Source organism: Salminus brasiliensis, chromosome 11 (assembly GCF_030463535.1).
Source record: "Salminus brasiliensis chromosome 11, fSalBra1.hap2, whole genome shotgun sequence".
NCBI lineage: Eukaryota > Metazoa > Chordata > Actinopteri > Characiformes > Bryconidae > Salminus > Salminus brasiliensis.
The window spans coordinates 23,162,154-23,176,300 of record NC_132888.1 but is presented as its reverse complement, the minus strand read 5'-3'; the positions used below and the strand labels follow the sequence as shown (position 1 = coordinate 23,176,300).

At 40.6% G+C, this 14,147-nt stretch overlaps 1 protein-coding gene across 2 annotated transcripts in view; it reads right to left on the bottom strand.

Moving 5' to 3' along the window:
- Nucleotides 1-14,147, bottom strand: part of tyw1 (tRNA-yW synthesizing protein 1 homolog (S. cerevisiae)) — a 91,130-nt gene that overhangs the window by 68,193 nt on the left and 8,790 nt on the right. The window contains exon 8 of one of the 2 annotated variants that reach the window (XM_072691248.1): nucleotides 2,506-2,632. In XM_072691248.1, the coding sequence (XP_072547349.1) occupies nucleotides 2,506-2,632 (127 nt within the window). The remainder of the gene's footprint in view (nucleotides 1-2,505; nucleotides 2,633-14,147) is intronic. The other variant, XM_072691249.1, reaches the window with a different exon arrangement.

Here is a 14,147-nt window from a genome sequence, read left to right as displayed (position 1 = left end):
CTGCAGGAACACCATACACAGCTGGCGGGAATAGGCCAGAGTAATTATCCTCAGACGGCCAGCATCTGGAGGCCGGACGGATGGAGGGACAAATTACTGCAGCTAAAAGAAGAAATGACTTAAGATGATGGAACGAGTTTTAGCCAGTGCACACTCGGCGAAGACCTGTACACCCCGAACATTCAAGCAGTTATAATGTAATCAGCCAATCATGTGGCAGCAGTGTAATGTATAAACTCAGACTCATACTGGCCAGCAGCTTCAATAATATGATCAGTGTTTTTGATCGTGGGATGGTTGCTGGTGCCAGACATGCTGGTCTGAGTACTGCTGACCTCCTGGGATTTTTCAGCACAACAGTCTCTAGAGTTTACTCAGAATGCTGCGCTAAAAGACAGGAGGCAGACAGAAATGCCTTGTTGATGAAGAGAGGTCGACAGAGAACGGCCATAGTCATGTCGGAAGATCATGTCGGGCCCGGTTTTTGTCAGCCAAGAACAGAAAGCTGAGGCTGCAATGAGCAAAGGCCCAACTCACTTTTAGCATAGTCTTCCTATTAACTTGCTCAGTAAGAGTGTGTACCATGTTTTGTCCTAAAACCTATGATTTTAAATACATTCACAGTGCAGAGGCAGAAGCACTGTAGTATAAAGAAGGTGCTGTAAATTTACCACATCCATCATTTATTATTACATATAAAACTCATTATAAGACACATAGGTTCAGTGGATGTGTTGCGCTGAGGTCATCTTGACCATTGAGTTCATAAGAATGTTCTTAAACATAATTTTCAAAACATATAGTCCTTTATGCAGCAGCACCTCCTGCTGCCGCCAGACTCCACAACCAGCACTGCTCCCAGCGGACCACATACACACACACTTGAACTACACACACATGTTCAGGGAATAGAGGTCCCTCAATGTACAAATACAATGTGCAATACCCTCCTCCCACACATTTGCAATTACCTGTAAATAATCTGTAAATAATATTGCTTTTTAACTTCTATTATTTATATTGTGTATATATTAGTAATTTATCTACATTTTTGAATCTGAGTGTCTTGCTATCCCTTTTCTGCTGTGACACTGAGATTTTCCCCACTGTGGGACTAAAAGGATTATCTTATCTTAACGTTTGTTTACCTTAGACTGAGAACATTCTTAAGATTATTGAACCCCTTAAAAAGACTATGGTCTGTCGGCGGTCTGAAAGTGTTATTACAAATTATAGCCCCACCAGTTTGTACAGAAGTCCCTGTAGTTACTGACAAATACACCTTTGTGTGCAACAAGCTTTGGAGAGTTACGTGTAGTGCGTTTAGTGTGCAACAAGCTTTGGAGAGTTACGTGTAGTGCGTTTAGTGTGCAACAAGCTTTGGAGAGTTACGTGTAGTGCGTTTAGTGTGCAATAAGCTTTGGAGAGTTACGTGTAGTGCGTTTAGTGTGCAATAAGCTTTGGAGAGTTACGTGTAGTGCGTTTAGTGTGCAATAAGCTTTGGAGAGTTACGTGTAGTGCGTTTAGTGTGCAATAAGCTTTGGAGAGTTACGTGTAGTGCGTTTAGTGTGCAATAAGCTTTGGAGAGTTACGTGTAGTGCGTTTAGTGTGTAATAAGCTTTGGAGTGTTATGGGGTTAAACAAAAGTTTAAAGAATGGAGCCCCCAGTTCCCGGTCCCCAATCACCACCATTGTAAAGAAATATCCACTGGGGCAGAGGTGGCTTACTGGTTTGAGAACTGGGTTATATTGCACAGAAGGGTTAAGGGCTGGACTTATATTCCAAAACAAATCATATCAAGACACTTGGAATGAGTTTGCTTATAACTGAACTGTCAGGAAAATCACGTTTGGAAAATCTGAACCCTTCATCACCGGTGGCAGAGATGCAGTTTCCTCTTGTAATTCTACAACTGATTAAAACATTTGCCATTCAGACTGACAATCATTCAGACCATGACAAGCCAAAACAGGATGGAGCTTCACAGTACAGGTTTGTGGCATTTGACCGAATCTGACCCAAGGTTAAGCTCTGTACACTTGACCCTGCGATCACCAATAAACACCATAACAGTGCCTCCACCACATTTGACAGATTTTGTGGTATTGTGTTACATTGAGAGCTGTTCCTTTTCGTTGCCGTTCTTAACTTAACTAGATGTTGAACAGGCCCCCCCCCCCTTACTAAAGAAAGAAATCTGCAATCATCTACTTTACTTTAGTCGTCCGGGTTGTCTGTGTTGCCGAGCTGACTCGTGCACTACTTCTTGTTAAGAATGCACCAGATTATTGATTTCACTTCACTCTTTTAATCTCATTTTCTCCTTACTTTGTCCCATTACTTTTAAATTTGTGAAAATGGAGCATTATAGCAACGTGTAAGCCAAGACTTCCATAAATGGTCCCACCTGATTTCATAAATTTTTTAAATCACTGATGGTTTCCATAATGCTGGCCTTATAGCAAGGATGTGTGAATGAACATGCTGACACAGGCAAGCTGTACCTTGTTTAGTGAGTGCTTCTCTCAGAGCAGGCGTGATCATCTCCCTCCTCTCCTCCTCGCCTCCAGTTTTCATCACTCCATTCAGTTTGGACAGCTTTCCCCGCTGAGAGGACTCCTCCTCGCCCTGCTTCGGCAGAACACAATACGGTCACACACACACACACACACACACACACACACACTACAGAGCAAAGATCACAGCAAAATACAGACAGAGCATACAGATGGCAGCCTCTGCTAGCAATTGGGAGCAGTACAGAGCACTGTGTTACTCTGGGACATGCTGCTCATCAATTAGTCCACTTTGTAACAGATGGTGAGAGGTTTTCTTCTACAGCAACCTTCATGGGGCGAACTGGTCAGGTTATTCCTAAATTACAGGTGTGAGCAATGGAGGTCTGTGCATTGTGCATTTAATGGGTTGAAAGTTAAGCTGGGATATTTGGTGTAATGACAATGAATGGCTTTGCGCAATTTTACCTCACCGTATTTATTGTTTACTGCCACTGTAGTCTGAGTTTTCATTACAAACATGGGGGAAAATGCACTAAAACAAGCTTTAGTGGCAATATGAAGAATGTGATTTACGATCGATTTTGAAGACAGAAAGCACTAAACATGTTGCCAGAGGCAGATGCTGGTGTCTCCGCTATTTATTACGTTATTTGCAACCTGCTTGCTCTCCAACTTGGGAAGCTGTCACTTTTTTCCCCCTGAAAAACACAAGAAAGCATCTAATAACAGTAAACCAGCATAAAGAACATCAGGTTTGAACATTTAATAAGAAATACTGGAAATAGAATTTGCCTCGGAAGTTTAGCATTAAACACTTCTTCCATTATTGCTTCTAGCATTTAGCAATCTTTGCACATTTATAAAGGGCTCACATACATGGAAAGTGGGCTAGGTGGGTTCCAAGTGAGCACTGGCTCAGAGTGGGTTTGTACATGCGTTTGTATTGGGATCCAGTTGGGCTTCCCAATTGGGAAATGGGACCCAACCTTAAATCTCCTATCAAGGGTCCTATCTAGGCCCTGTATGCAGTGTACAATCTACATGGGCTTCAGGTATAACCCATCCTGGTCCCATCGCTGACCCTGACTGGCACTGATGGCATCCATATGTGAGGCCAAAACTTACTGCTTCCCAGTTGGGCTATACATACAGGCCCCACATGGGTATGTTAGCTGAGAAGGCACCAAAGCAGCATCTATGATCTGTTTTTAATTAAAAAAAAAAAAAAACAAAAAAAAAATGGAAATGGAGACTCCCCAATGCTTGTTTTGCATTTGACTCTGGATGATGCATCATGCTGGATCAGCATTTATGCCTTAACCCCAGTCAATAAAGCAGTGCAATATCTACACTCATTTCCACTGACCATAAGGAAGGATACATGGAGCAGCAAGAGAACAGTCAAGTTCTTGAACTTGCTTAAGTGTTAAAAGCATTAAAAAATGAGCAAGCATCAGAATCTGAGCCAATTTCACAAGGGTCAGATTACAAAGGCTAGACAACTGGATCAGAGCATCTCCAAACCGGCAGGTCTAATAGGCTGTCCCAGGCATGCAGTGGTCAGTAACTACCAAAAGTGCTCCAAGAAAGGACAACCAGTGAACCGGCGACAGGGTCATGGGTGCACATAGTGAACAAAAGGTAAGCCCATCTGGCCATATCTCACAGTAGTGCAATCTATTCTGCCATTAAAGTACAGCCAGACCTGCTGCTACTAATCAGCACTAACTAGCTAATTCAGAAGGCCTTTATAAGCCAGATGAGATGAGTGCGTTCTGGGTTTGTAATGAAGGCAGATCTTCACAAGCTAAACACAGTGATATTACATAAAAGGACAGGATGGTGCCGGGCCGGTACACTGGTGTGCACAAAATGCATATCATGAAGGACAGAAAGCGTGGCAGCTGTGTGTGGCCTCAGGTGCCCAGCGTCTGACCTAGAAGAGGCAGCTCATCCCTGCTCAGCAACCAAACACTTCTTCATTTATACAAGATGTCCATGCCCAGAAGCCATCCTCTATCTGCTCTCTCCAGACGTGCTGGCCAGGGTGACAGCCGGCACACGGATACATGCCTTCGGTTCCCTTGCAAGCCAGTTCTAAAAAGCCATGGTTGTCACAGAATAAGTAAGCTCTAGCTCTGGACAGGGACATCCAAACCTTCAGGAAGCTGGAACAGATTGCTTTAAAAGCACTAACCCATGTATACACTGAAGGACACTTTTGAGGCTGAGGATGTGCTTCAGACGAGACACGATCTGCTGACTGGTAAAGAGGAAGAAAGCAGTCTTTAGCCCAGTTCAGGTCATTTAAAGGGGTTGAAACCAACCACTAACCAACGTACAGGCTTTCCTGACCTTACCCGCACAGAAGTAAACATTAGCAAATGTGTATGTAATATCAATATTTATAAAGGGTACATTGCGATACTGCAATGTAGAAATGGGAGTGCGCCTTGAGGAGCATACACGTTTAATTAATCATAATATCTAATGAAGTTGAATTAGACTGATCAACCAGGACCAATTAACCAGCCAGCAACCCACTCCAACACGGGTATACCACTTGTTACACTCCGTCCTCCAAGCTCTATGGTCATTATTGGATCAAGCATCAGCGGAAAGCGAAGTCTGCTTTCAAATATCATGATTATTAAATTGTATCAAACCAAATCAAACCAAATTGTGGCCTAATCACATCATTCCACCCCAGACATCATTATAGCATGATGAGAATTGAGATACACAGTAGACAAGGACTCTTTGTAGCAAATTTAACATAACATTTATGGCATTAAGCAGATGCTCTTATTCAGAGCGACTTACAAAAGAGCTTAGCTGTTGAATTTTTGGGGGGTTTTCAATTTAAAACTGTGAAGGAACCTCTTAAAGGTGCTTTGAGGAACACAAAGGGTTCCTTGAAGGTTCCTCAAAGCACCTTAAGAGGTTCCTACATAGTTTCAAACTGAAAAACCTTCAAATGTTTCTTAACAGTAATGGCATACTTTCCCTGATGAACCTTTAGGGGTTCTTTCATTTGAAACTGTGAAGGAACCTTATATGGTGCTTTGAGGATCCCTAAGGTGAAGAACTAAAGTGACATGTTCACAGCTAGGCTTTTGTTGGAGTCAAAGAAAATCAATAGTTCTAAACTCTTCCCCTCCCTTCCAGCTCTTTGCAGCCAAGTGCCCTCTACATCACTCTCCTCTGTCTAAACCAAGTGAGAGACAAGTGTTAAGAGCCATCCTGTCCTTCTTCATGCCCCACCAATTACCTTCTACGGCACACTGTCTCCCTTGAGGAACAGGGAAAGGGATGGGGCTGTGGCACTGCATTGGCAAACCGTTGTTCCGTGTCCTTTCCCTAAGCTTTGCCCTGAAACACGAACACAAAACATATAGCTGACTGGGCTGCATGTCAGCAAGAATCCCCCCTGCCGTCTCCACACCTTCGTCCGGGGTCTCCCTTCACTCCAGTGAAGTGCTCTCAGAGTGCTGGCCTACTATGCTCTCTCTGCGGGCGGACGGGAGCAGCACTGCTCAGCTGGAGACGCCCCGCTTCTCTGAAAAGCCATCCATGCGAGTGACACCAGTGATGTGGGCAGTGGCCCAAGAGAGGACGGCCTTGGTTCTGACACATCCGGACTGACAGGGGGCCTTGGCAACGGCGAGGCGATCCGGCTACTGCCTGTTCCGCTCACACTCAGCAACCCGACTTAACGACACGATAGGGCGCTTTCTTCAACGGCACAGCTTTAACTCAAGGTTATGATGCTAATGGTGAAGCCTTGATCCAAACTGAAATGGCATTTTTAGGGCCAATCATTGCCCACTGTGCTGCAGAAAACATTGCATTTTTAACAATATGGATCTTTGATGCTTCTTTTTACAGTATTGAGAGACTTTTTTTTTTAACTTTTTTTCTTAAGACATTTCTTAAGATAATTATTTCCTACACTGCCAGCCCAGCCCAGCCCAGCCCAGCCCAGCAGTGAAGACAATAAAGGTGAATACCTTGTTCATTAAACGGTTACATTTTGAACTACTGCGGATTTAAAATCAATAAAACTGCCAAAATATAAAACCAAGGATGTGCAAAATAGCAGCAATAAAACCGAACTACATTAAATCAGTTTTTCTTTAAATCAGCTTCCCATATTTTTTCAGATCAGCAAAAAAGATAAATCATGCCAGATCACTATGCTAAGCATTACGAGAATTTTACTAGTGACCGGTTTACAACGTGTCTAGGTTGACTTACTTGAAGATTAGTCTCCTTTTTACACTCATAACCCTGTGTCCACATTAATAGAACTCACCTCACATTAATAGAACTCTGTTCTCCCCACACACACGTTGCTACAGATGTATGGTCGTATTCCCTTTTGGCTCTGTACTGGTTTTATCCACATGCTTCATGTGACAGGCAGCTCACAACAGCTTTGCATCCAGATTAGGGGAATTATTGTAAAAAGGTAACAGCAGTAACTGTTTTCTACACTGTTGGTTGGTTAAACTTTGGCTTTTAATTTGTGGTTGATCCTGAACCGTTCCTTATTACCACAAAAACGCATGCGATGGAGTCACCAACTAATCAACTACTAAATCAATTCCCAAGTTAATTAGTCATTGCACACCTTTACCTCAAGTGAAGATTCTTTACACTTGGTAGCATATTCAAGACACCATAAAAGAAGCATTTGGTCTGTGCACAACTAAAACTGAAAATATTTTAATGTAATATTTCAAGCTATTTCACAGCCTGGAATTTCATTTTAATTCAAGCTGTACTGGTCTTACCTACAGAAAATACAAATGTAATATCCAGACACCAATGATTGCATAAAAAGTGATGTTGAACGCCTCAACAACACTACGAGCTTACACAACAGCCAAAACAGAGAACAAGACAACCATATTCACCACTAGTGTAGGCACAGGTGGAATTTGACCTCTGCCTTTAACCCATCTGTGAAATGGACACACACACACACACACACACACACACACACACACACACACACACACACACACACACACACACACACACATTAGTGATCAAACACACATAGTGACCGTGAGCACACATGCCCGGAGCAGTGGGCAGCCACACCTGCAGCACCCAGGTGAAAGCCTATCCTTCAAACCAGTCACCCCGCAGAGCATTTATCTTTTTTTGGATGTGAGGTCACAACATAAACTGATGTTTACGTCAAATGAAATACAGTATTTAATTTGTTGAAACAAGTATCTGCAGACACACAGCTTCACTGCCCTGCCATGCACCGATTTAGTCTTTTTAATGGGTGGACAGAGTTAGGCCACATGCTTTAGGCAGCCTGTTCCTACAAATGGTCGATAGCATTGACAGCTTGATTAATTGGTGTTTTAAGGTACTCAGGCAACGTCCTTATCTGGTGTCCACTGTGGGTGTGAAAGACCTCCCAGCACCCTAAATGGGCTTAAGCTCTGATTAATGGACGGCAGATGAGTGGAGAGGAGCCAGCAGTGGACTGTGATCTTATTAACCTCAATACAGCAGCAGGAGGCAGACGTGAAGCCAACTAGGAAGAAAAAAAAAAGTATAATAATAATAATCAGCAGACAACATGAAAATGTCTTTACTCCTTTCTGCCTCACGCTCAGCATTACAGAACAGCAGCTCAAATCTGGATTATAGATGATAACCAGGACAAACGAAAGCCTCATTCATGAAGAATAAGAGGTCAGATTTGACATCAGCTTCTCCTTGACTGGATTACTGTACAGTTGAGATAAGCACTCTGAGCACAAGGTTCTGCTCAGTTGGCCAAATGAAGAAAGGGTGGAGTAGAGCCATTCACTTCAGGCAATCATTAAGCGTAGGACTGCAATTAGAAGCCAAGTCTACATTGCTTGCCTTTTTATTCATCACTGATCTGATCTGAACAGCGGTTTAATTCTAAAAATGAAAAGGTGCTACACAAAGGGCTGCTTTATATGTCTATATAAAGGCCCATTTGCATATCTGTGAACATGTGACCTGTGTTGGACTTGGACCTTCACCTAGCCCACTAACATACTTGCGTGTAATGTGCATTCACTGTCCCGTCCACATAGTGTTCGGACTGTGCCATCTCAAACAACGATGTGCAACTCTACGATTACACAAGAAATGTTTGACATGTACACATCACAGCCACTGCAAACTGCACTCACCCATGATCCTTTTGTCTGTGTTATAATGCAGGTACATAGACATGCACTTATGTAGAAGTCTACAATGATCTGCGCTTTGTTTTGAATAAGATCTCATTCACAAAACATGAAACACTTCTAAAACCTAGATTTCCAAATAACCATTCACCTATCTTGGTACATACCAATCATAATGACCTGTAAACGAACAGAATATCCAATCCTACTGAAGCTTTGATTTGAACCTGTTCAGCCATACCAAGGATGAATTCACAACTAAAGGTGAGGTTGCTCAACAGGCACGGTCAAAAATACTATACGTCTGTGATGCCCTCTGCAGCCGACTCGGAGTAACTCTAGACAATTAAAGGTCCAGACACTGTATTTAGAACTATTCCTCTTCTGCATCTGTTTTTGATTAAACTAACAGCAACGGTGCTTAAAAATAAAACACAGCTCTCTTGTAAGGTGTTGTGTTGCGGTAAACTCCAGAGTTTCTCTGATGTGAAACAGCTCCATCGATCAAGTGTGAGGACGGTTTCAGAATTCTGAACTGAGCAGATGGTGTCTGGACCAGAAATAATGATTACAAAGTAGACGACTTGCTCATGTGGCTTCGCTATAAAAAGGGCCAATCATTAAACATCCAAACTGGAGAGTAACAAAAAGAACAGAAGAACAAAAATTTGATTTGCTGGACTTTATTGGCAAGTCTTTTAAAATTCTCTAATGAACAGCATTTTTACTATATTTAGTCATTTTAAATGATTTATAATGATTGCACTATACTATAATTAATTAAAAATACATAATAATGATTTTAGCAGCATGGAAAATGTAATTACTAGTTGTTTTAAATCAATATATATTATTTATATAATATAAATATATATTATTATTTTTTTATTATTATTTATTTTTTAACGCTAACGTTTAAATGTTAAATGTATTAAATCTATTTAATATAAATTAACAATATACTATAAACACTGGACCAATAACTAATAACTAGAGCCCTACTGAAGTTATTAAAAGGGAACTATAATACACATTTATACAATAAGCATGTTGTATATTATATAATATCATAGTATTACATATTGACTTATTATATCTAAATATTAAAAAAACATGAATGAAAATAATTTTCAGTGCTTTATTTATCAGTATGTCAGCTATTACTATTAATCATATTTTATCATGCAGAAATAATAAAGTCTTTCTATTTGGTTTTGTTCACCTTTTTTTCTTTGTCTGTTAAAGAAGGTTCATCATCCATACAACCAATACCATATCTGTATTTTAAAGCTGGAGCATTTCCTAAGAAAACCACCGAGTGTTTCAAATATTATTATGACAATCAATGGAAACACGGTTACTGCCTCGAGCCTTGTGAAAAATTAATGGAGCCTCAACAAACAATTACCAGGCCACCAGATCCATATCACCAAGAACTTCAGTCATTTCTCACAACACTGAAATGCCTTAGAAATAAATAGGAGACGTAGAGGATGGGCATTATGATGATATGCATTTATAACTTATTAGTACATCAGGGCATCATCATCATCATCATCAGTCCCACTACAACACTAAAAAGCTGCACTGACCTTAAGACGACATCACAAAACAATTATAGACTCCAAATAGTTAGCAGTGCATAACTACATAAACTAGTAGCTGACCAGACCTCAGAACACCACCTTTTTCTTTCTCTTGTACTTTTTCCCCTCTGTTGTCTCTTTTTAAAGGAGCAGTCTGCTGTCGCTGCCCTGCTCTTGCTCTTCGTGATAAGATCCTGCAGGACTTCAAGCTATCTAGCAAACCGAAAGTGATCCTATGAAGCAATAGAATTTGAACTGATATTTTCACAACAGCCCACCCCTCACACACCACCTCCCAAACGGCATCTAGAGCTTACTCTCTTTGGTTGTGCCTGACTGACTACCAGTGAAAGAGCTAGCTATACATTTTAAAAAACATTCTTTAAATGTGGTGAAAATCACCAACACACAAATAAATAAATACATAAATAAATAAACAAAACATGTCTGCAGTGCCTGCTTCATGCAAGTGAAGCTAGGCTATGGAGAACAGTTTGCTGACAAAGCTGTTCTTCCTCTCCCTTTGCTTTAACTGGCTGTCTTGAGTTGCAAGCATATATATTTATTTATATTATTTAATTTTATAAACAGAATATACTTTTAAAATAGAAGGTGCTTCAAAAGGTTCTTTGAGTGATGCCACACAAGAACTACATTAAAGAACCATGTTTATAATAGAAATCTGAGTATAAACAAAAACCCATATTATATATACATACACACACATACATATATATATGCGTTTTTTCTACCATTTAAATGGTATAAAATGGTTCAATGGTTCTTTTTCTATTGCATTGAAACTAAATAGCTAGTCACTATGCTTTAAACAATTTCTGGTGCCATCCTGTTATTTAAATGATTTGTTTTGTAACGCAAATCCACATGACCACCAAAACGGATACCTGACCGAGTGGATGCTGCTTAAATAGCTAGCTACTGGACACATGTAACTAGCTGTACCTGATACACTTCACATCAAATTTATTAGTATAGCATATTTTTACAACTGGCGTTGTCACAAAGCAGCTTTACAGAATCAGTTAGAGGACAGAAGATCAACTACATTAAAATAAAAGTCCCCCGTGACAAAGACACAGGCAACAGAAGCAAGAGGGGAAAACTCTCTCAGATCTGGAGGAACCAAGACTCACAAGGGGGACCCATCCTCCTCTGTTCAAAAGGATGGGACATCTCTTATGAATACTTTCTACCTCCTAGTTATGAAAAAGAGGGCTTTGCTTCCACACTAATAAAGCCACCTGTACTCCCTGCCCTACACCAGTAAACAACTGGAGATGGGATGAATGTGATCGGTAATGTGTTTATATTTGTATTATTTAAACAAGACTAAACAAACTAAAATCATGGGTATGCAGAATGTGTGCATTTAAGTGGTTTGAATCCTAAATAAAAATGATTAATTATGCGGATAAGAATGACATCCTCTAAGGCAACGTAAAGAACGTAAACTCACAGTCATCAGATTCAGCCAGACCACAACACAATGCTCAGTGCAATTACACAGTCTCACCAGAGAGGTCTCCAAACTCCCAAATCGTAGAGTGTCACTTTTTTTACTATTTCTAATATTTGCAGGTTAGTTTACTGTCTCTAACTCATTTAGTTGCTCGTTTTTTGTTGTCTTATACACACATTTACTTTTTTCTACACATTGCACTACATAAGTATATAACACTACTTCTACGGCTACTGACTTTTCATAACAACCTCAAGCAAATGCAACGATGGATCTAAAAATCTCATGGCAGTTTATCATACATTATAAAAAGTGCCTTCATGTATGGTGAGATTATGTGCTGTATGTATCTAAAAATGTTTCACCAAACTGTATATCCCTAGGTGAGAGAAATGCAAAAAAAAGAAAGACTTTCCATTGAAAACGTGTGTCCGGATCTCGGGTCACTGTCAACACAAATTACCTGGTAGTTTCTGTTCAGTGGATCTGGCAGGCAGGATTAAGACAGACACAGCCAACTGAAAATATTCAAAGCATCACTTGTAGCAGTTTAATTGCTCATTGTGCTCCTGTACTGCAGATCAAACATTCATGCTGAACTGAAGGGAGATGCCTGTACTTCTGTCTCTCAGTGCGTGTGAGTAAGAGTGTGTGTGTGTGTGTGTACAGGGAGATCTCTCTCTGCGCTCTCTCTGCTCTCTCTCATGAATCACTCCTCCACACAGGCCTGCAGAGTGGGCGTCAGTGATCACAGTTCACGGTTACGTAAATCCTCCCAGCGCCTGCTGGAGCTGCTGTCTACTGTAGCAAACCATCTGCCACTCAGTCTCCTTCAATGGAGCCGCTCACTCTCCCCGGCCATCGCTCCTTCGCTCCCTCCCTACAGGGACACTAGTTCACGGGGCTGGATGGACAAAAGAGCCACTTTTGGATGAGAGAAAGCTGCTATGTCAAAAGTCTGGTGTGCAGTAAGACTGAGATTAGCCACCATTAAAATAATTGGTTAATCTACTGGCTGAGTAACACTGCTTATGCACATTTCAAAACTGGCAAGTTCTTCTGATAATAAATAAATAAATAAATAACTTAACTCAAAGGAGCAATAGATGCAACCAGTGGTCCGCAGAAAGGCACAGGTGTGGCGGGAGAAATAATAATAAAAAAAAATAAAAAATAAAAAAATAAAAAAAAAACAGCCCTGCTTCCAGGACCACACAAGAAAGATTTTCTAGCAGTCCGACTAGATAGTCAGTATTAGGTCATGTACAATATTGTATATTTAGAATCAGAAATACTGAAGTAATATTGTATAATTGATTAAACACCGAATTAAACCATCTTCCGCTCTTCTGCCTGTGCCACGAGCAATTTCTTTCAATACAGAGCACTGAAACAACAGAAGCCCACAATATCACCTCAATGCTGCCTGTAGTGCACTGCAATCTGAGCTTGTGCAACAAAGCATTACAGAGAGCATTTTTTATTTAAAAACCACAATTAATAATGTGCTTGATTTTAATCAATGTAGTTGAAACCAGTGTGAAAAAATCTGAAGCATGGTGTGACGTATGTGGGGTGGTGACGTAGTTAGGATGATTCTAAGGGACTGTGACTGATAGGAGCACTAAAATATATATGAATTGAGTATTTTAGCAGAATTGTTAAGAGTAATTTCTTTTCATGGGGCCTAAAGATCCCTGGCAGCGCCTCTGCTGACAAGAAATGGCAGTGTTCAAGCTCTGTAAACTATTTATTCAGATCTATTTACACATACGGCATCTTTCACCCATTGTGAAATGACTCGTTTCTACCTGAAAAATAGGGCTAGGAGACCAATTAGCTGAGGTAACCTGACCTTAGCATTTGGCTGCCTTTCTCCATGTAAATTACAAGGCACGTGTGATATACTGTGGCTTCCTGCGGCCTTTGAACATGCCTTCAAATATTTGAACGCAACGTGACATTTCCGCTACGCGACAGGCTTTACATTACATAGCAAATGTTCTATTTAACTGGTAAAACCCCTCAACGTTACCTAGTTTAATCTACCTTTCTCTCCTCTCTCTGTCTTTTTTCACTTCCTGAATCTGTCGTTTCAAATTTGAAACTGCGTAATTGGGCTTTCATGACAGTTCATAAAAAATAAAGTTAAATAGTGTATTCCACACTATTAAATTATTATTATTAAACCTGGGCAGTTAATCTGTGGTTCCTGTGCGTTCCCGTATGGATTACAGACCAATTCTAATCAGCTACACCACTACTGACCTCCCAATAATGGACACCTACATTTAACCTAAAATCTACCATACAACCGAAAGCCAAAAAGCTGCTTGCTGGAATTTCACTGGCTAGCTAGCATTAACAGTA